A 27,489-nucleotide genomic window follows, 5' to 3' on the forward strand; every position below is an offset into this window, starting at 1 on the left:
CACACACACACACACACACTCACGCACGCACTAGAATTTCCATTAATTGGTCATTATTGCCTGTCAACTAAAAACGTATAGAACAGACACAAGCACTTACACTCACTTACACTCACTTACACTCACACTTACAGACACACACACACATGATGATGGGCATGATTGGGTTTGTACAGTATCTGCTGATGTGTGTGTGTGTGTATACTGTACATATTGGTGTGTGTATATATGTGTGTGTGTGTGTGTGTGTGTGTGTGTATACATATTGGTGTGTGTATATATGTGTGTGTGTGCATTAGGGCTGGGCAATATGGCTGAAAACTGTATTAAGATATAAGTATTTCATATCAGTCGTTATCGATAATTATTGATTTTTAAAAAAAAAATCTATTTCAGATAAGGACCAGAAGAAAAAAAGTTCAATTTAAACACTTTTTAAACTTAAACTTAACCTTAAACTTAACCTTCCTCTAATTTTAATCACCTCAGTTATCAATCAAAGCAAACAGAGAGAAGAAATAGCAACACAATCATGAAAACATGAAAAACACTCAAATAAATAAATGTGCACATAAGTCTGAATGAGCAGCACTGGTTGAAGCCTGAAAATATTGTGAACAAAGTAGCTTAATTTGCTAGTTATCATAGTCTACTGGTTAGACTGTTCAGTTTCCCCACATGTGTTTAAGTTTCAAATGAATACTTTTTTCTCCTTGGGACAGGCCCGTTTGAGTCTTGGAAAGTACTTTTCCATTTGCATTGGGATTGAGATGATTAGAACTTAGCAGTCAATTTTGGCAACAGTTTTGAACAAATTCGTGCAGCGTGCTAATGATGCTAACCGGATTTAATAGCAATTTAGCCAGTCGTCTTGCACGATTGTGAATGTTTGGATTACATGTGCATGCTGAGGAGGGATGCGCCTGTTGAGAGGGAGAAAGAGGGAGAGAGAGAGAGAAGAGAGAGAGAGAAGAGAGAGAGAGAAGAGAGAGAGAGCATGGGGCAAGGACTCATTGAGAGTCTGTGTTGAGGTAGGCTACTTCTATCACCTACTCTGGTAGAGTTGCACGTACTAGCTACAATGCAAGATATATTTATAGAGATGCACCGATATGGAATTTTAGGGCCGGTAACGATAACCGATATTTATTGGTTTGTTGTGGCCGATACCGATATGATAATCGATAATATTACTCTTGAAAAAAAATTGTGAAAAGTGATTTGGGGAAAGCATTTAATAAGCATAATTTTATTGCAGTAATTTTACCTACCACCAAATGATGGACAGAACTCATAATAGTCCTCAATAGTACAGCAGTCAACAACATAACAGTAGCCTAGCCCTACAGTATGTGTGGCTCCTTTAAGTGAACCTGACGTCAGTGAATAGCGAGTAAGTGGCTAGAGAGTTTGAATCGTTTTAATTTAGGACTAAACGCTCATAAACGGCTCAGCTGGGAATAAGCTACAGTATAGTGACCAAATCAGAGTTTGTGAGGAAAACTTAGGGAAGGTTTAGTTTCAACTGCGGGTAACTGAATAAAGCTGCAACTCCTCAGACTGTATCTTATGTCCGTCTACTCTGTTGCGCACAACCTGCTGCAGCAGAAATTAAAGGCGTTGGCCCCGAAGGTTTTAATAACTTATTATGATGACCTGTCTGGAACTGAAGCAGGAATGGTTAGCATATTTCTAGGTAGTAATACAAAACCCAAGCTAACGTAATGCAAATATAATACTAAAACCCAACTTAGAACTAGGCCTACTTATGTTATGAGTTTGCTTATTTGTTTCCCCGACCAGCGTGGTAAAGTGCAAACACACCAGCACAAGACGGCTCTAGATAGGGCTGAGCTCTGGTAAAGTTAAATGGCGGATCATTCACGAGACGATTTTGAGATGCACAGATTCCCAAATGAACGCATATCCACAGATTTTGTTAGAGTTTGTAGAGTGGTGAAATACATTCACACTAGGGGTGTGAATCTCTCGTGAAAGACGATACGATTCGCATCTAGATACATGGGCACGATTGGATACAAGAAAAGATACATGTTTATAAAAAACGATTCAGTACGATTCGATGCGATGCGATTCGATGCAGTTCAAGAATGGAAAGCATTCTGAAAGATTTTTTATCATTTGCTCAAGGTGCACATTAATTGTATATTATCAATTATCATTGTCATGGTCAATTAGGCAAAAAATGTGTGAATATGATTATCTAAACTGAGGTTTGTTTCATATACTGTATTGAAATGAAAAAAGAATAGTCTACATTTCAGTCAAACACAGCAGCCAAATACAACATAAAAATACATTTTTATAGACTTTACAGATTTTATAGAGTTATATCTGATTGTTTTCATGGAGCTGTAGCCTTGTTGAGGTAAGACAATACCGAAATAAAATAAAACAGTGCTTAAGACACTCTTGGCCTTTTCTCATATAGCCTACCCTACAAGAATAAAATAGGCCTACAAATCAATGAAAGAATAAAATAGGCCTACAAATCAATCTGGGCTTATTTTGTTCCAACAGTAGACCTAATGCAGGAACCTATAATGCCACAAGTCTGAGTGAATATGAACAAAATCATTGGCTAATAATTTGTGCATCGTTTTAGCAGCAAGGGCCAAATTATTATTTAACATTAAGGAAATCCCTTCATCAAAGGTAAGGCTACTCTACAGACTATCGTTGCTGTTTAGGAACGCTATAAGTGTTTAATTTCGCGCTGGATTTCGAAAAACAAAAGCCGACCGAGTGCAAGTTGTCACATGCTTACTGTAAGTTGCATTAGATGGGTAATGAGGTCATTTGACAACTTTGGGCAATGAATTTAACCAAAAACGCTTGGAACGTAAATGAGAGTCTGAGCGAGCAGAAAAGGTTGTGAACCGATTCATAACAAGTAAATCGATATAACGGCCGGTTCATTTCAGTTTTTTTCCGATACGGGGCTTCACGTATCGATGTAGCCGTATCTTACACGTTAAAAATGGATACCGATACGTATCGGTTAATCTTTACACCCCTAATTCACACCGCTGACATTATATTGAGGAAAAAGTATAGCCAACCAAGCTCAAGTAGCTCAGTGTAGCCAGAAGGACCTTAGGCTACGTAGGCCTAAATTAGGACTTTAAAAAATATCGGCGCAAATTATCGGCCAGAATTCTGTTATCGGACCGATAATAATATTTTCATTTTTTCACTTATCGGCCAATAATATATCGACCGCCGATATATTGTGCATCCCTATATATTTAGCTTATTTATTTATAGAGAACGTAGTATCGATTAGATGTCTATTACATGTCTATGTAATATCAATTACATGTCTAGTGTGCATATTAATGGTTGTGTTGGTGTGTGTGTGTGTGTGTGTGCATATTAATGGTTGTGTGTGTGTATATATTAATGGTTGTGTGTGTGTATATATTAATGGTTGTGTGTGTGTGTGTGTGTATATATTAATGGTTGTGTGTGTGTGTGTGTGTGCCCAGCCCTGAGCTGTCGCTGCCCTACAGCAGTGTTGAGGAGCAGGAGCGTCTGATGAGTTTATACCAGCAGCTGCACAGCCGCCTGCACCACCCGACACGGCCGCTACGCACTACCTACCACACCACACACACCGAGAACCTCTACGCCTGGGTTAGTACACACACACACACACACACACACGGTGTTTTCAGAAATTGAGTGTACATTAAAGGTGATTGACATAGATCTCTGTTTCTCAAGGTCAATGAGTCAGTATGAGAAAACAAAACAATGGGTTCTACCAGCCAACAGTCGGAGCTTCCAGGCAGCTATGGTGCTGCACTCTGGGGACATGTTTGTGAGCCCCAGAGTGCAGCACTGTAGCTGCCTGGCTACTTTAGCTGTTGGCTGCAGAAACTTGAGCTCAACGGTAAAACAGTTTGTTTTGTACTGACCATGCTCGGTGGCCTTGAGAAAAGGAGATCTCTGAAAAAAAATCACCAGGTTTGTCCTTTAAATGATGTGATCTTAATGAAGGAAATCACCAGGTTTGTCCTTTAAATGATGTGATCTTAATGAAGACCAAAATAATGGTTATTGTGATTGTGGTAGAATTGAGCAGCCCTATTCACTCAGGGGGTGTGTGTGTGTGTGTGTGTGTGTGTGTGTGTGTGTGTGTGTGTGTGTGTGTGTGTGTGTGTGTGTGTGTGTGTGTGTGTGTGTGTGTGTGCAATAGCAGAGTTGAGCAGCCCTATTCACTCAGGGTGTGTGTGTGTGTGTGTGTGTGTGTGTGCCCTATTCACTCTCATGAACCCTTTTCTGCACCCCCCTCGGCGCCCCCTGTAGGTCACCAGTGGTTTTGAGCTCTACCTCTGCTTCAGTCCCCTGGGCACTAAGGCGGTCGCCGTGGCAGCCGTCAACAAGCTGCTGAAGTGGATCCGCAAAGAGGAGGACCGCCTCTTCATCCTCTCTCCACTCACCTACTGAGCATGCTCCGTACAGCTCACCTACTGAGCGCGCTCCGTACAGCTCACCTACTGAGCGTGCTCCGTACAGCTCACCTACTGAGCGTGCTCCGTACAGCTCACCTACTGAGCGCGCTCCGTACAGCTCACCTGTGGCTGCTGCTGCTTCTCAGAGGTCGTAGGTCAGAGGTCACGGACTCCCAGACGCCATGCCTTAATGTCACACTCCACAGCACCCCGAAATACAGGGTGCGTGCGTGCGTGCGTGTGCGTGTGCGTGTGTGTGTGTGTGTGTGTGTGTGTGAGTGTGAGTGACTCCTCATAGGAGCGGGCCATCCAGATTCTGTAACAGGGCTCTGATTGGTTCTGGAGTTGTGGATCTCAGGGCTCTGATTGGTTCTGGAGTTGTGCTCTCTGGTTGGACATGTGTTCTGCAGTGCTGTACTCCAACACTTCTGCAAAAACTGAGCTCTCGGTCCAGCTCCACTCCACTGTGTGATTCTCAGGTTCCTTTATCACCTCACCTGCTGGTGCACCTGTGGAGGGAGATGCAAAGCTCTGGTCACATGACTGGTCACTCCTGGTCACATGACTGGTCACTCCTCACGTAGCCCAGGGGCTCAGAGGTTTATCACCACAGGACATATAGTAACCCATAGCAACCTTCATCACCACAGGACATATAGTAACCCATAGCAACCTTCACAGACATGTGTGAACACATTCACACAGAAATCATTTCTGAAGTGAACCTGTCAACTGGGATGTGTGTGTGTTGTGTGTGTGTTGTGTGTGTGTGTGTGTGTTGTGTGTGTGTGTGTGTGTGTGTGTGTGTGTGTGTGTGTGTGTGTGTGTGTGTTGAGTGTGTGTGTGGTGGACCAGGCACACCTGTGCAGGTGTGTTATTCCCGGGCTGGATCTGATGACCTGTGGGTCCATCGCAGGTGGAGCTGTGGGGAGCAGTGGTGCGTATGACGCACCTGGACGAGGACACACCTGGACAGATTCGGCGCAGGACACACCTGGACAGCATCGACACCAACCTCACTCCACTCTGTCAACACCACTAGCACGCCTCAGCAAGGGACCCCAGGTGGCCATCACTCAAACATCACTGAGAGACTGACCTTCTGATATTTCTTGATCACTGAAAGAAATAAAAAGCAACATTCCAAAAAACTCCTTGTTTTCCACGTGTGCTGATTGGCTCCTGCTGTTTAATTATTTTCTTCAGTGAATGAAAATGAAAGATTTGGTTTACAGAGAATATTGTTGGGGTTGTCACCTCTACCAGTTCGGTACTTGTATACTGTAAGATAAGTTTCAGCATTAGTTGCTCAAAGGGGGACATATTTACATGAATGAGCAACCCTACGGGGGAGCTGGAATTGAACGCACGCAGTAACGTTCTGTCGACAGCTAATGGCGCCAACCTGTCTATCTGCTTTGAGAAGATGATAATTATTTATTCAGTTGGAGGGAGAGTTGCTAGTGTGCTAATGAAGGTTTACGGAATTCGTTTTGTTTTGAGTGGACGTGGTGTAACGGCGCGAGTCGTCCCGGGGGGAATGTTCGCTTCGGACTATTCCTGCAGCCGCCGAAGGGAGGAGCGAGCTAACCAGTGCGCGACTGACTGCTGGCTGAGGCTGACATCTTATCACAGCGTCTCATCAAGAAGCCCGCAACTGCAGACCAAAACACAACAACGGTTAGTGTGAAAGAAAGATTTTTCGGTGACAGACATATCCGTAGGAGTGTGATGCGGCCCCTGCGCGGGGAGAGGCGCGCGAGCACACAGCAGAGTCGGGGGTGGGTGTAGGTCGGTCTTGTGGTCACTCTAACAGGTAGGTCTGATCCCACAGCACGACACGGTAATGTGACCTGTGTGTTTGCGCCGATACCATATTTGTGTGGATCTATGACTATATGTTTGATGGTGCCCAGAAGAAAGTATGGCGGAATGTTGCCAAGTTTGCTTATTTCGGCAGATAAGTTGAGCAACACGCCCAGACTTACTTCTCAGTCGACATTATGTCGATTTGTCATCTCAAAGAGCAAGTCGGAGTGTGGACCGCCCGTTGTGTCTGTCAGTCATAAACCAACAAGATTTAATCACTCCATAAAGACTCGCATGTTGGGATTAGAACCTCTGTGGTCTGTTTAGAACTGCGCAAAACACGTAGTATTTCAACAGAACCAAAACAAACCGTTCGGCAAATCTGATGTAGTTTCTGCTGTCGTAATTTTCTTTGCGAGCTTTGCGGAGTCCTGTCTCTGAGCAGATGTTCTGGATGATGGGTACATAACTTGGCGCAGTTGCGCACTTCACTTCACTTCGCTGCGCTGCGCTGAACTTCATTAATGAAAAAAACAGCACGTCACTTAAAGAATAAGAAACGGACTCATACTAATATGATCTGTTTAAAAGTCAAGTGTAGTTATATCATAATGAGCACACAAAGAAATGCCACTGAGATGTGTGTCCTCGATGAACTGATAGTAATCACATAACCTCGAAATACGGAAAGGGGATCAGATGTGGAGAATGCAGAGAATGTATAGAACGTAAAGATGTGTGTTTAGATCGTGTATGGGCAGATTAAGCAAATGTAATGTAAAGGTGTGTGTGTGTGTGTGTGTGGGGGGGGGGGTTATGGTTCTGTAGGTGGGTGTGCGTACCATAGCATTCATTCCTGCAGGCACGTGTTGGCAGTAATGAGTGTGTGTGTGAGTGTGTGTGTGTGAGTGAGTGAGAGTGTGTGTGAGTGTGAGTGTGAGTGTGTGTATGTGTGTGTGGTTGGGTTTCAGGGCACGTAGCAGCCGTGACTGGAATGCCAAGTCAGGGGCCCATGTGAGGTTAATCACCTACCTGGCTAACGACACAGTGGAACAACACCTGCCTAACGACATAGTGGAACAACAGCTTCCATCACACACCTCAGTGGTCTCACACAGACACACACACACACACTTAAACAGCTGCTATCACACAGCTTTATGTCTCACTTACACACACAGGTCCAACCAAAGACCATTAGCAGCAAACACTGTCCACTAGAATACACATTTTAATGCTTTTATTTGGACCTTAACACAGGGGAAGATTCACAGATCCAAACATTGAAGGAAGTATGTAAGTTACACACTTAGGCAGGTCTGATCAAACATTCTGAACTGCATGCTTATGGGTAAACATGGCATCGTCGCTTCCAGATGGATAAACTACCTATTATTGCAGAAATGGAGCAGTACTTTGCAAGTTTTTTTGCAATTGGCTTGCTTAGTCCACACAGTTGCAGACAAGTTTGTGCACATGCCCAAGACTCCCAAAAACAAGAATGATAATTTTGCAATGAAACCCCATATTTGTGATGTTGTCAGCAAGTGGCTGATATTTCAGCAGCTTGGAGTTAAAATAAGTGTCCATGTACAAATCAAAAGAACATCCTATTTCAACAATAGTCACATTCTTATTATTGTAATCTATAATGGTGATATCTGGGGTATTTGGAATATTACAGAAAGTGATATTGTTGGTGGTTTGGTCATTAAACCAGTCCATTTGTACAGTGTGGTGTTTGTATATTTTTGTCGTTCCCTCCTGTACTAGTTTGATGCTTTGTGACACTAAGTCCACCAGTCTATCATGCCCTGCTATGTAAAGTCCTTTATAAAAGCTGCATCCATTCAGGACATGTGCAGTGGTCTCATTAACATAGTTAGTGGAGTGAAGAATGCAGTCTGGTTTGTAGTTGGATGGGTACCACGTAGCCAGGTTTGATCTTGTTGGGAGGACTTGAAGACGCGATTTGATGGTAAACGTGAGAATATCCTCGCCAAGAGTGGGGTTTGAAAATATGGTGTGGGACAAGGAGTGATTTGCAAATGGTAGAAGCGCCAGTTTTCCCTGTAGCCTGAGGCTTGTCCAGTGTTGTGCGCTATGTGAGCGCTTCATTTTGAGAATTTCTGCCCTCGCACCTGTTGTTGACATCTCAAACTGCGTGTCGCTTACTTTGTAGGTTGCGCGCGTGTAAATGATCGGTAATGATGTTGTCCAGTTCAACTGTTCCACTGTCCGGTCTGGCCCACTTCAGGTGTATTCCAATCCGATGGCAGAGATCGTTTAAGTCCAGCCAGTCCGACCTCTCACCGAATCCAGCCGCTTAGGTGTCCAGTTTGCCATTGGAACTGTGCATCATCCTCCTTTGATGTCCAGTTTGCCATTGGAACTGTGCATCATCCTCCTTTGATGTCCAGTTTGCCATTGTCCTTCAGCTTAAAGCCAAGGAACTGTGCATCATCCTCCTTAGTGGGCGAGACTTTCCGCCTCTGTAGATGTTGGATGAGAGACACCCAAGCCATCTGTTTCACCGGTGGGTCACTGTTGTTCAACATGTTAAGCAGGTGGCTGGTTCTAGTGGCAGTGTATATCCACTGGATGTTAAGCAGGTGGCTGGTTCTAGTGGCAGTGTATATCCACTGGATGTTAAGCAGGTGGCTGGTTCTAGTGGCAGTGTATATCCACTGGATGTTAAGCAGGTGGCTGGTTCTAGTGGCAGTGTATATCCACTGGATGTTAAGCAGGTGGCTGGTTCTAGTGGCAGTGTATATCCACTCGATGTTAAGCAGGTGGCTGGTTCTAGTGGCAGTGTATATCCACTCGATGTTAGGGACGCCTAGACCTCCATCCTTCCTGGGCTGAAAGATAATGTCCCGGGTTGAGTGCGTGTTCAGCCCAAGCCACTTCCTTACCACTCCCACCGTCTTATTGTTTAGTGCTGTCAGTATCAGGGCTCCACACTAACTTTTATTGTTTAGTGCTGTCAGTATGTTTTGTTGAATATGGAAATTTGCCAATAAAAGCTGAATTTGCATTTTCATAATGATGGGTAAGGGGCAGGAGTCGATGAGGTCCAGTCTGTTGCAGTAGTCGCTGGTGAGCTCTTTAATGTGCTCTTCCCAGTTACCTTCTATACTCACACACACACACACACACCATACACCCACCAGTAGCTCTATTAGATGGCTTTGGGCCTAAAAGTTACCTACTGGTTTTAAGGTTGACAGACAGACCATTTCAGGATGTGCGGTGTGCCAGTGGATAGTGTGTGTGTGTGTGTGTGTGTGTGTGTGTGTGTCTGTGTATGTGTCCATATATGCAGTGTATGTGTGTGTGTGTGTGTCTGTGTCCATGTATGCAGTGTATGTGTGTGTGTGTGTCTGTGTATGTGTCCATATATGCAGAGTATTTGTGTGTGTGTGTGTGTGTCTGTGTATGTGTCCATATATGCAGTGTATGTGTGTGTGTGTGTGTGTGTCTGTGTATGCGTCCATATATGCAGTGTATGTGTGTGTGTGTGTCTGTGTATGTGTCCATATATGCAGTGTATGTGTGTATGTGTGTCTCTGTCTCTGCTGAGTGAGTGTGTGTGTGTGTGTGTGTCTCTGCTGTTGTGGGGAGTGAGTGAGTGAGTGTGTGTGTGTGTGTGTGTGTGTGTGTGTGCTGAGTGAGAGGGTGTGTGTGTGTGTGTGGTTCTACTGGACTGTGTGTGTGGTGGGGGAGAGGGGGCCTGTGGACGCTAATGGTTCTACTGGACTGTTCTCCTGTTTATGGTGGAAATGCCAGAGTCGTCATGGTTGTGCAGAATGAGTCATTAAAAGCTTTTATGAGCCGTTTATACAGACAGCTGTGTGTGTATGTGTGTGTATAACCACTGTTGTGTATATTGATCAGCATTCAGCTGCTCAAACAATCCATCATCATTCCTGGCAAAGATACCTCTCATCTCTCTGTCTCTCTCTCTCTCTCGACTGTTTCTCTCTCTCACACACACACACACAATTGAACTTCCGTCTTTGTCTTTGTCATTGTTCTGTATTGTTATAGTGTTCTGAATGCATTGTTCTATATTGTTCTATATTGTTCTGCAGCTTTATGTTCTCTTTCCAAAACCAGGAGCATTTCTGATTTGTAATGTTCGTAATGATGTAACCCCCCCCCCCACACACACACACACACATGCAAATGTGGGGAGAAGTGCCCTGCACCTGTCAGTGTGCATATGGATGGCAAAGGGCTGTGTGTGTGTGTGTGTGTGTGTGTGTGTGTGTGTGCGTGTGTGTGCGTGTGTGTGGTTGGGTTAATTATTCACCAGCAGCAATAGATCATTGGTCAGGTTCCTGCCTGACCCCATAGCTCTTCCTGACGTTCTACTGACACACACACACACACACACTCTTGACTTTCTGCTCACAAACACAACACACACACACTCTTGACTTTCTAGGCCATCCTTTAAAATATTTTCGTTTGCCGTAACCCGACCGACCCTGTCAATTTAAAACCGACCCAAATATTGACATGCTGGTAAGGAAAGCTGGCTCTGTAGTGGGAGCTGAACTGGAGTGTATCACTTCACTATCTGACAAAAGGACCCTGAACAGACTGATCAACATCTTGGACAATGACTGTCACCCACTCCACAGCACTATTATTAAGCAGAAGAGCCTGATCAGCTGGAGACTTCGCTCACTGCCTTGCACAACTGACAGACTGAGAAAGTCATTTGTCCCCAGGGCCATTGAACTGTTCAATGCCTCACTTAAGGGAAGAGGAGAGATAGACTTCTCTGCATAGTCTGTCTGCCTCTTCATCCCCTCCATGTTTGGTACTGCCTGTCCACTAGCCACTTGTACCACTGTCTTTATGCCTCACTGTTTGCCTGCTATATTAGCACATTAGCACATATGCATAACCCCCCCCCCCCTCCATGCCACAGCCGAACTGTGGCCACACTTATACATTTTCTTAAATAGTTAAATATATAGATATATAGACTTTTCTTTACTTTATTTCTGCATTGTTGCACTGTTGACTTACTCATTTGCACTATCACCATGACCACTATCACCATTGCACTACCACCATGACACTCATTCACACAGAGCACCTTAGAGCACCTTACCATACCTTACTATGCACAGAGAATCACAGGCTCAGTCCCTGCCTCAGTCATTGCAAGCGCCTCTGATTTATTAATCACCACTATGTGGATACTGTTTTTAGAATTGATTTAGATTAAGTGTTAGTATAATTTGTAATTGTGTTATTTGTATTTTAGTATATTTTTATATATTGTATTAAGTGTTAGTATAATTTGTATTTTAGTATATTTAGCATATTCTTTATCTTCTACTGTCCTTACTGCTTAGTTGTGTTTTTATATTATATACTTTAATTACTCTTCTGCTGTTAAAGAATGTATTTGTCTTGTATGTATGCTGCTGAGACCTTGAATTTCCCCTGGGGATCAATAAAGTATCTATCTATCTATCTATCTATCTATCTAAATATTTATTTTTTTCCCCTTTTAGTCCGCCGGTTGTAAACTTGCGTTAATACCGACAGATTGTGTTGTTTTACTCTAAACAACCAATACAAATGCAATAAAATAATATTTCTTTTAGTAGGCCCAAGTATTGTGAATATAAATTGCCTACATGCAAACGTGGCTCACTTAAAAAAAAACCTGTGGCGTCATCTGTACACCATTGGTTTTACGCATGTCACATTATGGCCTACGCTTCGTTTCATTCACACAAACTGATAACGCTTTTACTGGAAGAACTGTGGCCAGATCTTTTCTCATCCCTCCTCCCCCTAGTCTAACGGTGACCGTGTCGGAGTATTGAAATTGGTTGTGGTCTATTCAGCATTTCTCAAAATATGGGTCCGCAACATGGAGACTGCTGGTCTGCGGAGTCGTGGAGTGAAATTAGGCCCGGTGCTTCATCTGATAATTTGCTGCGCAGTTGATCAAGAAACCGCGGATCGACGAAAAAAGAAAACAAACGTTTCTGCTATCGATGTCATTAAACATGGAGCCCTACAATTAAGTGGTGGTATGAGCATTCATTCAATGCGCGTCTGCGCGAGAGAAACTGAAACTAATCGATAACGTTGGTATCAAAGCTCCGCTTCAACCTGTTGGAAGGCTATTTATTTATTTAACGAAACTTAATAGAACGACGTTGTTTTTTGGAACTTCCTTAGAAACAGAGCAGAGACTGTATAATACACTGTATAGCATTGAGTACTGTATAGTCAAATTTCAATATAACGTGGCCAAGAGCTATTGTAGCCTTCTTTCTGGGTACATGTAGATGAGCCCTATGACCCAAAAGTCTGCCAGGTTGAAGACCCAGTCAGTTACGTCACGATATGCACATTTGTGTAAATTAATTCCTACGTAGTCACCATGACCAAAATTGTACTTTTTTTTTTTTACTTTGAATCTTGAAAAAAAAAAATATTGACCTACCTACCGATCCATTTTTAATTTTTTTTGGCTGTTACTGCAAACTAAAATATTTTTAAGGATGGCCCTACTCACACACACAACACACATACACACACACACACACACGCATGCAAATACTTTATTATACTTCACACACACACACACGCATGCAAATACTTTATTATACTTCACACAACGTTACGCTCACCGACCTGTGAGACCGAAACCGAAACGTTGTGTGAAGTATAATTACCTACCTTATCTGTTCCGGCGCACCTTTCCCAAAAGAGTTGTGCAAATGCGCACCTGTCCCAGAAGAGTGTGTGTGTAGAAGAGTGTGTGTGTAGAAGAGTGTGTGTGTAGAAGAGTGAGTGTGTAGAAGAGTGTGTGTGTAGAAGAGTGTGTAGAAGAGTGTGTGTGTAGAAGAGTGTGTGTGCAAAAGCGCTTTGGAACTCCTGACGTCCTGTCTTTACTTTCTGTTCTCAGCGGTCTGTCTCCAGTGGCCGGATGTCCCTGCTGAAAGGCCCCCAGAGCTAGAGAGTGCCCTGTGCCCTGTGCCCTGTGCCCTCTGCCCTGTGCCCACTCCCTGTGCCCTGTGTCCTGTGCCCTCTGCCCTGTGCCCTGTGCCCACTCCCTGTGCCCTGTGCCCTCTGCCTGTGCCCTGTGCCCTCTGCCTGTGCCCTGTGCCCTCTCCCTGTGCCCTGTGCCCTCTGCCTGTGCCCTCTCCCTGTGCCCTGTGCCCTGTGCCCTGTGCCCTCTCCCTGTGCCCTGTGCCCTCTCCCTGTGCCCTGTGCCCTCTGCCTGTGCCCTGTGCCCTCTCCCTGTGCCCTGTGCCCTCTGCCTGTGCCCTGTGCCCTCTGCCCTGTGCCCTCTCCCTGTGCCCTGTGCCCTCTGCCCTGTGCCCACTCCCTGTGCCCTCTGCCCTGTGCCCTGTGCCCTCTGCCTGTGCCCTCTGCCTGTGCCCTCTCCCTGTGCCCTGTGCCCTGTGCCCTCTGCCTGTGCCCTCTCCCTGTGCCCTGTGCCCTCTCCCTGTGCCCACTCCCTGTGCCCTGTGCCCTGTGCCCTCTGCCTGTGCCCTCTGCCCTGTGCCTGTGCCCTCTCCCTGTGCCCTCTCCCTGTGCCCTGTGCCCTGTGCCCTGTGCCTTCTCCAGCTTCCCGTGTCCTGTGCCCACTCCCTGTGCCCTCTCCAGCTTCCCGTGTCCTGTGCCAGTTCTGCCAGCGGTGCCCGCTGCTGTGCCCGCTGGCCTTCTCCGAGAGAGCATGCTGGGCTGCGGGTGGGTTGTGCTGTGGCTGGCGGGGGTGTGGTGGCGGGCCGCTGGGGTGTCGGGGCTGGACTTGTGCCCCTTTGGTTCCGCCTCCTCGGTCAACTTCACCGTGCCGTACCCCATGCCAGTCTACCAGGCGGCCGGGCCCATTCAGAACATGGTGCCCAACGAGCAGTACCAGGAGGTGTACGTGGCGTCGCAGAACCAGATCGTGGCGCTAAACGGCAGCCTGGTGCCAACGTGGCGCCTCCGCACGGGTCCAGTGGGGGGCGCGGAGTGCCCGCTGTGCCGCCTGTGCCCGCTGGCTGACCCCGCCCTCCCGGAGAACACGGACAGCCAGGTGCTGCTGCTGGACCCCTTCCTGATGTACCTGTACGCCTGCGGCAGCTCCCAGCATGGGGTCTGCTACTTCCACCAGCTGCACGCTGGACACCGGCCGCACCCCTCGCGCTGCCTGTTCCGTAGCGAGCGCAACTCGCCGGCCGCTTGTCCCGACTGCATCGCCAGCCCGCTGGGCACGCGCGTGGCCATGGTGGAGGAGGGCCAGACCGTCTACTTCTTCGTGGCGGCGACGGTGAATGACAGCGTGACGCAGCGCTACGGACGGAAGTCCATCTCCGTGCGCCGGCCGCTCTGGACGGAGGACGGTTTCCACGGCGACGTGCATGGCCTGACGGTGCTGCCGGAGCTGCGGCAGAGCTACTCCATCCGCTACGTCTACAGCTTCCACACCGACGAGTTCGTCTACTTTGTATCCGTCCAGCGCGAGAGCCCCGAGCTGGACGCGTCGCCCTTCCAGACCCGGCTCGGACGCCTGCCCCGGCACGAGTGGGAGACGCGGCGCTACCGCGAGGTGGTGCTGGAGTGCCGCTTCGAGCCCAAGAGGAGGCGCAGGAGGAGACGCAGCAGGAGGCAGGGCGAGCCCGAGGGGAGACGCGGGAGGAGACGCAGCAGGAGGCAAAGCGTGCCCAAGGACGTGGTGTACAACGTGGTGCAGGCGGCGCACTTCGGCAAGGCCGGCCGCGAGCTGGCCGAGGAGCTGGGCACTGAGGAGAAGGACGGCATCCTGTACGGCGTGTTTGCCGTGACGGACGACACGGGTGTCCCTGACCACGACTCGGCGCTCTGCGCCTTCCCCATGGACTCGGTCAACAAGGCCATCGAGGACGGCGTAGAGCTCTGCTGCAAATCGGGCCCCGAACAACTGTCCAGGGGCCTGTGCCACTTCCAGCCCTGCGAGAGCTGTCCACACGAGGTCAGAGACACACACACACACACACACACACACACAAACTCACCCTTACACACAAGGCAGATATGAAGAGGCATTGCAACAATGTTTACGGATACATTGTAACGTTGGTTGCAAAGATTATGCAGACTGCTATGACACACGCACGCACACACAAACATTAAAAGCATACGCCATGTTGGCTATGTAATCTCTGACAACCGGGACATTTTAGCGTCTCGACAGGCTTTTGTCGGGACTCGGGACACGCATCTCAAAACCGGGACTGTCCCAGTTAAACCGGGACGTCTGGTCACCCCATGCTAGAGGAGTCTGTGCTCTCACTTAAAGGCAGTCTGTAGTTGAGTACTTTGGTTGTTGTGTAAGATCTGTGTGAGTCTCAAGGGAGGTCCTTGGCAGCCATGTCTGATGGAGGAATGCACCAGGGTGGGTTCCAGTGGAGCGTCACGGCTCCAGCCGAGGAGCTTGTCCCCCCTGTGGAGGAGAGTTGCTATATAACACAACATTAATTAATTAAACATAATACAACATTATGGGCTCAAATTCCACTGTTATGCGGACGACACTCAGATTTACATGCACACCAAGCCTGCTGACACATTCTCATTATTTAACCTGGTCAGCTGCTTAAATGCTATTCACAACTGGATGACTAAAAATTTCCTCAAACTCAATCAAGATTTTGGAGGCAGCTGTGGCCTACTGGTTAGCACTTTGGACTTGTATCCGGAGGGTTGCCGGTTCGAACCCCAACCAGTAGGCACGGCTGAAATCTGTGCGTAATCCTGGATCCTACTCTCTTATTCAATTCACATATCAAAAATATCACCAGAATGTCTTGCTTCCATCTCAAAAGCATCTCCAAAACCTCCGCCCCTCCCTCAACTCATCTGCAGTAGAAACACTTATACATGCATTCATTACATCTAGGCTAGACTACTTTATGGCATCCCAGCTAGGTATAGGTATAAGTATAAGTATATATACTCTTTTGATCCTGTGAGGGAAATTTGGTCTCTGCATTTATCCCAATCCGTGAATTAGTGAAACACACTCAGCACACAGTGCACACAGTGAGGTGAAGCACACACTAATCCCGGTGCAGTGAGCTGCCTGCACTAACAGCGACGCTCGGGGAGCATTGAGGGGTTAGGTGCCTTGCTCAAGGGCACTTCAGCCGTTCCCACTGGTCGGGGTTTGAACCAGCAACCCTCCGGTTACAAGTCCGAAAGTGCTAACCAGTAGGCCACGGCAACCCTCCGGTTACAAGTCCGAAAGTGCTAACCAGTAGGCCACAGCTGCCTCCGGTTACAAGTCCAGAGTGCTAACCAGTAGGCCACGGATGAAGTGCTAACCAGTAGGCCACGGCTAAAGTGCTAACCAGTAGGCCACGGCTGCCCCCAAAACCCCTAAATTGGCTGCAGCACAGTATGTCCACAACTCACCCGCTGCAGGCCCTGGGATCACATTACTCCCATCATCCAGCAGGGACAGACTACATCAGACTACATCAGACACCATCAGGCTACATCAGACTACATCTGACCCCATCAGACTACACCTGACCCCATCAGACTACACCTGACCTCATCAGACTACATACATTACTCCCATCCTCCATCAGGGACAGACTACATCAGGCTACATCTGACCCCATCAGGCTACATCTTTTTAGCTTAACTTTCCTCTCAGCCCCCTGACTTCTACTTGCAATGCCTCTCTTATTTTATTCGGCCTGTTTTTATCTGCCTTCTCCACACTTGGCCTTGGTCTCACTGTGTGTGTTTGTGCTCAGTGTACTACTCTATGCCCTCTGAGTGTGTGTGTTTCATCTGCATCTTGGCATCTTATGTGCCTTGCATCCATGTCCAGCCTGCATCCATGTCCAGCCTGTCTGTGTCCAGCCTGTGTCCATGTCCAGCCTGTGTCTATGTACTTCCTGTATGCTTGTTCTCTCGTTGTCCCTGCCTGAATGTACTGTCCATACTCTCAGTGTAATCTAACCATGGATGTGATTGCATGCTGTATGTAATCTTATGCCTATACCTTATTGTACAGTGCCCTTGGGTACCTTTTCTAAATTAAAAGTATTATTATTATTATTATTATTATTCTCATTAACTCCAATCACTCTTCTCAGTAACTCCAATTGTTCCGCTGTTTAAGGTCAGGAAAGCTGCAGTTGTGTGTCTCTAAACCTGGTCTTTAATGAGAGGAAGCCAAGACTGCCCTGTCCTGCCCTGTTGGACGTCAGAATGGGATAGAAATTGGTCTCTGTGAACACGCTACTGGTCCACAGGGAGAACAAGTATACATGTTTTTATAAGTATACATGTTTTTCGCATGAGGATCTGGCCTGACATGACCCTAGATCCTGATATGACCTGTTCTGGTCCTGTTCTTCTGGCCCCGCTCTCTCTCTCTCGCGGGTGCTCAATGGACGTTCTGGTTCTGGACCTGTTCTGGTCCTGTTCTCCTGGCTCCGCTCTCTCTCTCTCTCGCGGGTGCTCAATAGACATGCGCCCCTTGTTTTCCAAGACTCAAAAGGGCCTGTCCTAAGGAGAACAAGTATTACCTTGAAACTTAAACACATGTGGGGAAACTGAACAGTCCAACCAGTAGACTAAGCTATGATAAGCTTGCAAACTATGCTACTTTGTTTACAATATTTCCAGGCTTCAACCAGACAGATTAATTAAAGAGGTAGAGTTTTAATAGTAATATATAATCTCCATAAAGTGTGCTGTCATGAATATCAGAAATTCAGTATTTTTATATCAGGATATGATATAATACAGATATGCAATAATATATTATAATCCTCTGGTGTTCCAAGGTAGGCTATTGAAATGTTATTTAATAAAATGTCTAGGTTTTCTATAAAAGATAGAAATCGAGGTATGTACTGAACCGTGGGTCAGAAATTGTGATCCAAACCGAATGGTGAGTTTGGTGTATCGTTACAGCCCTAGTTGACACCCACGGATTTGTAAGGAGATATTGCTTTCGTGAACAAAATATAAGCGCCTATAATAAGAGGCCATAAAACCTTTTGCCTAAGTCTCCTAGAAGATTTATTCTATTAAAACGCAGACCGTTAAATCACTACCTCACCTTACAGACTGCCAGAAACCCAGCTCATAAATAATGGCCCACACATTATTAGCCATATGATTATTTGTTTCAGTACAAATATTAATACTTTGCTGTATATGACGAGCCCAAACACATGGCAAAACATAGGATACGGTTATTTAGTTATTTTAATTTAAGTTAAGTTTTTTTATTGAAGTTATTTTAATACAGAATTGTCAGTTGATACTTATTTCACATAGGTACACTTGTAAAACGTCATACTTATATCGCTGTCTGCCAGCGTTGACTTCCTTCTCCAGATTGATGTGACGTCTCCATCATTTCAACGATAGCCAATAAAATGATCGGTATAAATGTTAGAATTCATGAATCATTTTATGGGATATTGTGGGATGACAATGGGAGGAGCATGATGCTCGTGTATGCACGCACAATTCAACGCAGGTTTGTGTTTATCAGCAGCCGCAGGCTCTGGTGCGCTGTTCTCGATTCTGCCCTCCTGTTTCTCCATGAGCAGACTCTGACGCTGTGCTGTTCTCAATTCTGGCCTCCTGTTTGTCCATGAGCAGACTCTGACGCTGCACTGTTCTCTCATGGGAAGTGGAGGAAGTGTACCTCTCACTCCTCCTGACGCACTTCCTCGTATTGTTACTCTAATTAGGTCTCTCCATCTCCATCTGTCTATCTGTCCGTCTGTCTGTCTGTAACATGGGGGTCTGCAGTCACCTGACTGCTCTTGGTGTGTTTAAATAAACTCTTACACGTGCATATACCATAAAACACCACAAAGTCTCTCACACACATGTAAACTTACCAACCATAAAACATAACACACTCTCCCTCACATATGTAAACATAACTGCCAGGAAACATAAACTCTCACTAACATATGTAAACATTAACTACCATAAAACATAAGAAACTCCACACACAAAGATGTAAACATTAACTACCATAAAACATAAGAAACTCACACATGTAATCAGAACTATAAAATGTACCACATCAGCATTTCTGTTCAGTGAATCTTTTGTAAATTGCTTTACAATTACCGTCGGGCCCTTGGCCTCTTTACCGTCGGGCCCTTGGCAGCTTTACTGTCGGGCCCTTGGCCTCTTTCCTCGTCGCCCAGTTTGCCTCAGCTTGCCGCCATTCACTCCTTCACTTTCATTAAGATTCCCAATCGGCCAATTGGCCTCTATGTGTCCAGTTACATAGTCTGTCTGTTAAGATTCCCAATCTTTTTGGCCTCTATGTGTCCAGTTACATAGTCTGTCTGTTTTTGGTCTTGGATTTTGTTAAATACATTTCTAAATAAATGCGACTTATAGTCCGGTGCGACTTAAATATGTTTTTATCCTCTTTATGAGGCATTTTTCGACTGATGCGACTTATACTCCAGAGTGACTTATAGTCTATGGTATACGGTACTTAAAGCTGTAAGTATTATCAGTATAAGCCAAGTATAATTAAATGCAGTGTATCTCTGATCTGTACATATGAAGTAAGCTATAGGTATGCTTAGTTCAAAATAAGTAGACCAACATTATGCTTTCATAAACTTCTTTTTGCTAAGGGCTGTGTTGTCAGTGGTGATAATAGTCTGTGTTGAAGTCAGTGGTGATAATAGTCTGTGTTAAAGTCAGTGGTGATGTTGGTCAGTGGTGATGTTGGTCAGTGGTGATGTTAGTGTGCTTTAGGGAAGTCAGTGGTGGTGTTGGTCCGTGGCGATGTTAGCGTGCTTTAATGTTACTGGTGTGGTGTGTCGCTGCAGAGCATGGAGAACAACGCCACGTGTAAGGACCAGCCCACCATGGTGTCCAAGCCCTACTACAGGGTGGACCTGTTCAACAGAGAGATGACCAGTGTGCTGCTCACCGCTCTGCTCGTCACCACCATCCAGAACAAGACCGTCGCCCACATCGGGACATCAGATGGACGCCTTCTACAGGTACAGCACACTGACACACACACACACAGTCACACACACACACACACAGACACACACATACACACACACACTCTCTCACACACACACACATCTTTGCAAGCTTCTGAGCAGGACGAAACACATGTCTGGCCCATTAACAGCGATGAAGAGCAGACTGTTCAATGTGGACACAAACACACACACACACACTGTTCAGTGTGGACACAGACACACACACACACACTGTTCAGTGTGGACACGTTCATTCTGTTGCACTCATCAGTGAGGATGTGATTCATGGCGCTAAATCCACGTTCGTACTGGTAATATGTAAAGGCTACAATGTATTTATGTGCATGGGGACGTTTGCGAATTCCGAGACTGCTAACTGTTCGGGTCAGGTGAAAGTTAGTGCCAGCAATGGAGGCTGTATGTCCCCCCCCGAGGATGATATTCATTCAGTAGAGGTAGGGGTGTAAAAAACAGAGGGGTTGATCCCCACCATCCCCCCAACAAATCTCATCCTGACCACATCTATGTTAGAGTTGTACTACAGATTCGGTACCTGTGTAAAGTTGAGGGGTCATGCCTTGCGTGTGTAAAGTTGAGGGGTCATGCCTTGCGTGTGTAAAGTTGAAAGGTCATGGTTTGTGTTTTGTGTTGCAGCTGGTTCTGAGGAGGTCCAGTCCGGTCATCTTTGCCAACTACTCCCTGGTGGAAAACCAACCGGTCTCCATGGCAGCGGTCTACTCCAACAACTCACTGCTCTTCGTTGTGGGAGACAAGGTGAGCGTGTGTGTGTGTGTGTGTGTGTGTGTGTGTGTGTTGGTCCTCTTCTCTGCCATGACCCCTCCCCTTCCCACAATTGACCCCTCCCCTTATCATATATACCCCTCCCCTTTCCATCACTGGCCCCTCCCCTTCTCATCACTGACCCCCCATGCCCTCTCTGCCCCCCCTCTGTCTGACCCCCCTTTGACCCCTCCCCTTCTCATCACGGACCCCTCCCCTTCTCCTCTGACCCCTCCCCTTATCCTATCTGACCCCCCTCTGTCTGACCCCTTATCCTCCTTGACCCCTCCCCTTCTCCTCCTTGACCCCTCCCCACTGTGACCCCCCCCATATCTCGGACTCCTCCCCCTCTTCTCTCTGACCCCTCCCCTTCTCCTATGTGACTCCTCCCCCTCTTCTCTCTGACCCCTCCCCCTCTTCTCTCTGACTCCTCCCCAGATGGTCCAGGTGCCCCAGCGCGGTCCCGGCTGTAGCCACTTCCTGTCGTGTGCCGCCTGCTTGATGGCGCCGCGCTTCATGGGCTGTGGCTGGTGCTCAAGCCGCTGCTCCTGGGAGGCGGAGTGCCACGCCCACTGGAGGAACGAGTCCTGCCCACCTGGCATCACTGAGGTAGGGGAGCGGATGGACCACCAGGGGGCAGTGACACACCTGCGGGAGAGATCAGGTTACATCACACACCTGTGTGACAGATCAGGTTACACACCTGTGTGAGAGATCAGGTTACATCACACACCTGTGTGACAGATCAGGTTACACACCTGTGTGAGAGATCAGGTTACATCACACACCTGTGTGACAGATCAGGTTACACACCTGTGTGAGAGATCAGGTTACATCACACACCTGTGTGAGAGACATTTTCACCGCAATATGTGCACTGTATCATGTAGCCACTCTGCGTCTTTTTATGTTCGCGTCCACATTAAATCTATTCCACTCACGTTATCAGGAGAATACAGTTGCCTAAAGTTTTATTTTGAACCCTTACTTTGGTCTCACTCATTGGATCCAAATAACAGAAATAGCAAACTCCAAGTTATGGTAGGGTAAGTTAAGCTATAAGCACATAGCCAATTAAACATGAAAGAAAAATGTGAACGGGACACTTTTTGAAACTATTTCAGCTAGTTCCACACTTCATTGGTAGACTTCCAAAGGTCCTGACATTTAAAACGAGACATTGAGAAATTTGAAAAAGCACTTGTAGTTTATTTACAAGACGATTTATACAGACAGTTCCTGTAGGAAGTTTACCGTTCGCCGCCATCTTGAATTTAGTCACGATAAGTCGAGCGACAAGTACAAATGAACAGGTATGATAAGGGACCAGATTCCAAAAATAATTCTGTGGAAATGCAGGAATTCCAGATGCTGCTACAGTTTAAAATTATTTTTGTTTTATTTTATTTGCATGTGCTCACGTGAAACTTTCATGTGCGCACATGAAAGTTTCGTGTGCGCACATGAAAGTATTGCGTGAGCACATGAAAGTATTGCGTGAGCACATGAAAGTTTCGTGTGCGCACATGAAAGTTTCACGTGAGCACATGAAACAAAACTTTAGATTTTTTTTTTGCTCATGTCCCCTTAGGGGCTCCGTACTAATCAAACACAACATATAGATAGAAAGAAATCTGTAATGAATGGTTTATAATAGTATTACTGAAGTGGATATTTCTCCTCCACAGTATACGGAAACTTTATAATTTTGAGAAAACACCCTTTTTACCCAGATTACAGTGAAAGGGAATACATATTTCAGCGGAAACCACTATTAACAGACAAGTCATTGATATTGAAATCTCTAAATAGACAATACGTACCCAAAACCACAACTCAAGAGACAGATGTAGAAGAGAAAGCCCAGTAGGCACTTTAATACAAAACAGGAGGTACAGTAGGCCATAACTCTGTGGCAACAACAACAAAAGTTCAATCCATGTTCTCATCCAAGTTTGCCGACATATTTGCACATACGCCTCTGCACTCTGTGCAAGCTAGGGAGCAGTCGAGGTTTTCGACGACGGCAATTGCAGCGCATTGTGCTGCAACCAACCTCGAACCAAGATTGAGGTTCAGGGTCCTGGTCATTATGGACAGGAATGAGGTATGAGTCTTGGATCCTCCAGCCCCATTCCTCTGGTGGTAGCAAGTTTTCCATCCATTCTTCAACTTAAACTTCACTCTAAAGCTATGAAACATAGCAGATGAAGATGTTGTTGGCAAGTTGCGAGGGTGGATAGCCGTTTTGCTGTCAGTCACCTTACTATAAAAACGTTTCAGTCTGAGGTCATTGAGATAATCTGCGTCTTTGCCTTTGTAGATCTGTATCATTGCTTTTTCCCCGGCAGCAGCAATTTTTGTTTAAGAAAAATGCTGGCCTGTACTCTGAATGTGTCACTCTCTTGAACCAGACGCAGAGATACCCCTTTCCCAACTCCAAACACTCTGGATGTTGTATCACAACCAAGTATGGCATGTGCGAATAAAATGTTGCTGCTCACATCATCACTCAATACATCTCTTGCATGCCCTATCATCACTCAATACATCTCTTGCCCTATCTTCACTCAATACATCTCTTGCATGCCCTATCATCACTCAATACATATCTTGCCCTATCATCACTCAATACATCTCTTGCCCTATCTTCACTCAATACATCTCTTGCATGCCCTATCATCACTCAATACATCTCTTGCCCTATCATCACTCAATACATCTCTTGCCCTATCTTCACTCAATACATCTCTTGCATGCCCTATCATCACTCAATACATCTCTTGCCCTATCATCACTCAATACATCTCTTGCCTTATCATCACTCAATACATCTCTTGGATGCCCTATCATCACTCAATACATCTCTTGCCCTATCATCAAAAACCTGCGACTTTGTAAAGATGATGACTTGGGCTCTGACATGAACTACAGCCCATAGTAGTGTAACAGAAGGATGAGAAGGTCTGCGTCATATCCAACCAGAACTGCTGAGAAGGTCTGCGTCATATCCAACCAGAACTGCTGAGAAGGTCTGTGTGTCATATCCAACCAGAACTGCTGAGAAGGTCTGCGTCATATCCAACCAGAACTGCTGAGAAGGTCTGTGTGTCATATCCAACCAGAACTGCTGAGAAGGTCTGCGTCATATCCAACCAGAACTGCTGAGAAGGTCTGCGTCATATCCAACCAGAACTGCTGAGAAGGTCTGCGTCATATCCAACCAGAACTGCTGAGAAGGTCTGTGTGTCATATCCAACCAGAACTGCTGAGAAGGTCTGCGTCATATCCAACCAGAACTGCTGAGAAGGTCTGTGTGTCATATCCAACCAGAACTGCTGAGAAGGTCTGCGTCATATCCAACCAGAACTGCTGAGAAGGTCTTTGTGTCATATCCAACCAGAACTGCTACTGTTGCTGCTGTTTGAACTATGAGCACATCTGCATCTCCCTGAGCATTGTGAACGTCAAATCCGGCACGTTGTAGGACCTCTCCCAACAGGTTTATGAAACGTTGTTTGTTCTCATTGTTTGACAAAAATAGCTGTTTATTCAACCTCAATGGCAGATGTGAAGTGGCATGGCAGATGTGAAGTGGCATGGTAGATGTGAAGTGGCATGGTAGATGTGAAGTGGCATGGCAGATGTGAAGTGGCATGGTAGATGTGAAGTGGCATGGTAGATGTGAAGGAAACCTTCTGGCCAGTCGTTGCATTCCTTCTTTTATGGGCAACATCCTTTGTAGAGCTGATTACTGTAGAGAGCTGATTACTGTAGAGAGCTGACTACTGTAGAGAGCTGATTACTGTAGAGAGCTGTAGAGAGCTGATTACTGTAGAGAGCTGACTACTGTAGAGAGCTGATTACTGTAGAGAGCTGATTACTGTAGAGAGCTGTAGAGAGCTGATTACTGTAGAGAGCTGATTACTGTAGAGAGCTGCTGATTACTGTAGAGAGCTGATTACTGTAGAGAGCTGTAGAGAGCTGATTACTGTAGAGAGCTGATTACTGTAGAGAGCTGAGATTACTGTAGAGAGCTGATTACTGTAGAGAGCTGATTACTGTAGAGAGCTGTAGAGAGCTGATTACTGTAGAGAGCTGATTACTGTAGAGAGCTGATTACTGTACCCATCAAACACCATCACCACTGATTGCCCATAAAACTATAACCAATGTAACCTTCCACTATTTCCCCATATGTCTTTCCCATCTCCCAGGGTAGTCGGTGGTGGAGGGCCCCACCATCCAAGACATACAACATGTCTCCTTCTGGCACATCATTATGAGGCACAGCCTTCCATATTGCTTTTGCCAGTTGGGGTTTGTTTGCAGGAAGAAACACAGTCCTTGTCTGAAAGAGTGCAGGTGGATACCCACATAGTTCATACTTTAAGGCTTCAGTCAACATGTCTTTCTGTGTAGCAGCAATCAAAAGTCTCTGAAACAAGAGCTGCGGATCAATATGGACAACTTCGTTATTCAGTTTAACTGTTGATTTTGAGTCCATGGTGACTGCTTTTGCTTCACGTGTCTCCCATCCATGTCCTCACCTGTCATAAGGTGTTCATATCGATCAAATAGATTAAATGACTCTAAAAAACTAAGGATTTTGATGGTGTCTGTAGTGTCTTTTACCTGTCTTGATGAAGAAAGGTCTTTGTGCTGTGCACTAGTTTCATAATTTACTCTAGTCAGTTCTTGCATGGCAGCATTGATTTCAGATGTTGCAGGGTTAGAAAGAACCCACACCGCACGTTGAGTTTCAGTCATACCCCTTCCCCGTGTCAGTCCTCCAGTCGTTTTCATACTTCGCATGAAAGCTTGTTCGATTACAACATCAGGGGAGAGTCCAGCCCAGTATTCATTCGACCTACGAACAACTTGCAGACCATCATCCTGAAATCTTTCATAAACTTGCGGATGTATGTTTTCAAGTTGGTGCATTTTCTGAAGGTAAATGCTCAATGATTTAACATATAAGTTATGTCCTGAGGCGATCTGATGAATGCACAGACTAAATCAAGCATCTCCATGTACTGCAGCCATAGTGTTGCTGTTCGGTCATCAACCATGGCTTCTCTGCCTCTAATCTCTGGGCTATATCTTTAAGTTCACTAGCATTTGTTCTTGCTGTGGTGCCAGCCATAATACTGATTCTTTAGCTTGCCAATTAGAAGCTGGTCCATCTGAGTCTGTCTCCCTTTGTGTGTCCTCACTTTCACTAGCATCGCTACCATATTCTGTCAAGCCTTCAGCATGGTCTGTGGATTCTCCATCTGATTGGTCAGAAACTGGTTCATGTGCGGTTGTCTTTCTTCCCTCACAATCATCAGCAACAGCGCCATCTTTAGTCAACTCCTTTGAGTCTACAGCACAGCTTGCTGGGATGGGCAGTTTGACTTCAAAAGTTTTTGCTGCCAGTAGAGTGTTCAGTGCTCCATCAACCAGGAAATGACCTTCAAGCATTTTGGTCACTGCGTTTGGTGCATACACTAATTTGAGGATTTCTTCCAGGCCAGAGCCTGCCATCAAATGACCAATGGCACCAAGGAAACTCATGAGCACATAAAATCCACCAAGTCGGAGAACGATAGATTTCAATGGACTACCAGATGCTTCATTTTCTATAATTGTCATCACTTTCCACCATAGTGGTTGATCAAAGGTTAGAATTGGAGTGACCTGGTAGTGAGCCGCTTGATCGTTAATAAACTCGAGAGTCGAATAGATGCAAGTCAGATTTCCTGGATTCATGTCAATCATGGGTAGGAAGATGACTTCTGACTGACCAGGATGATCTTTTCCAGTGTTGAGCATTTGCATCATCCCAGACCATTCAGGCCTTGGGCATTTGCCAAGCAGCAAGGACAGTTTCCATAGTGTATCAGCGCCCATCTCTCTTTCGTCTCTATCACTAGCCGTCTCTCTGTCATCATCGGAGTGCTCCTCAACTTCTTGGTAGGTAAGGGTCTTGAGGCCCCCAGACTTTTGTACATATGGCACAATGTTGATGCGTCCAACCTTTTCCAGGTCTTTTGCTGAAATCTTGACAGGTGAAATCACTGATGCTCGTTCGATTCTGGGGGTTATGCATGCAATAATTCCCATGCCATGGAATGTTCCATGACCATCGATCGTCCGGGTGTTATGGTCAGCATTATCAGCAACATATTGAATGAAGTGCCCTGGTGTGAATCCATCGACCTTTGTTTTCTGTGCTACTGCGGCACTTTTTTCGTACTTCTGTACCTCTGAATATGAACAACTAAACTTTGATGCGATGTGGTGATGCATTTGTACCCCAACTCCAAGTTGAAGTGGTGGGAGTAGACATCTTGGTCTAGTCGCTTGCATTATGGCCTGACCGAGATCCTTTTTTTCCCCAATAAATAATGTATGCAGGA

General features: G+C 46.0%; 2 protein-coding genes and 1 long non-coding RNA gene across 6 annotated transcripts in view; 2 read left to right on the forward strand and 1 right to left on the reverse strand.

Annotated features, from left to right (window-relative positions):
- mon1a (MON1 secretory trafficking family member A) overlaps nucleotides 1-5,629 on the forward strand; it is a 15,085-nt gene extending 9,456 nt beyond the window's left edge. For all 3 annotated transcript variants that reach the window (XM_042088591.1, XM_042088590.1, XM_042088592.1), the window contains 2 exons: nucleotides 3,510-3,657; nucleotides 4,333-5,629. In XM_042088591.1, coding sequence (XP_041944525.1) covers nucleotides 3,510-3,657; nucleotides 4,333-4,473 — 289 coding nt within the window. In that variant the 3' untranslated portion in view covers nucleotides 4,474-5,629. The remainder of the gene's footprint in view (nucleotides 1-3,509; nucleotides 3,658-4,332) is intronic.
- The window catches only part of LOC121706682, a 7,649-nt gene extending 69 nt beyond the window's left edge, over nucleotides 1-7,580 (reverse strand). The window contains exons 1-2 of the long non-coding RNA XR_006031106.1: nucleotides 7,514-7,580; nucleotides 1,657-1,666 (exon numbers count right to left, since the gene is read on the reverse strand). This is a non-coding gene — a long non-coding RNA (uncharacterized LOC121706682). The remainder of the gene's footprint in view (nucleotides 1-1,656; nucleotides 1,667-7,513) is intronic.
- A 6,270-nt stretch (nucleotides 7,581-13,850) lies between these two features.
- The window catches only part of mst1rb (macrophage stimulating 1 receptor b), a 72,136-nt gene continuing 58,497 nt past the window's right edge, over nucleotides 13,851-27,489 (forward strand). For both annotated transcript variants that reach the window (XR_006031093.1, XM_042088560.1), the window contains exons 1-4: nucleotides 13,851-15,270; nucleotides 20,138-20,314; nucleotides 20,960-21,079; nucleotides 21,524-21,694. Coding sequence is in view for 1 of the 2 variants with exons in the window: in XM_042088560.1 (XP_041944494.1) it covers nucleotides 14,011-15,270; nucleotides 20,138-20,314; nucleotides 20,960-21,079; nucleotides 21,524-21,694 (1,728 nt within the window). In the remaining variant the exon portion in view is untranslated. The remainder of the gene's footprint in view (nucleotides 15,271-20,137; nucleotides 20,315-20,959; nucleotides 21,080-21,523; nucleotides 21,695-27,489) is intronic.

The sequence above is a fragment of the Alosa sapidissima genome, chromosome 4 (genome assembly GCF_018492685.1).
Source record: "Alosa sapidissima isolate fAloSap1 chromosome 4, fAloSap1.pri, whole genome shotgun sequence".
Classification (NCBI taxonomy): domain Eukaryota; kingdom Metazoa; phylum Chordata; class Actinopteri; order Clupeiformes; family Clupeidae; genus Alosa; species Alosa sapidissima.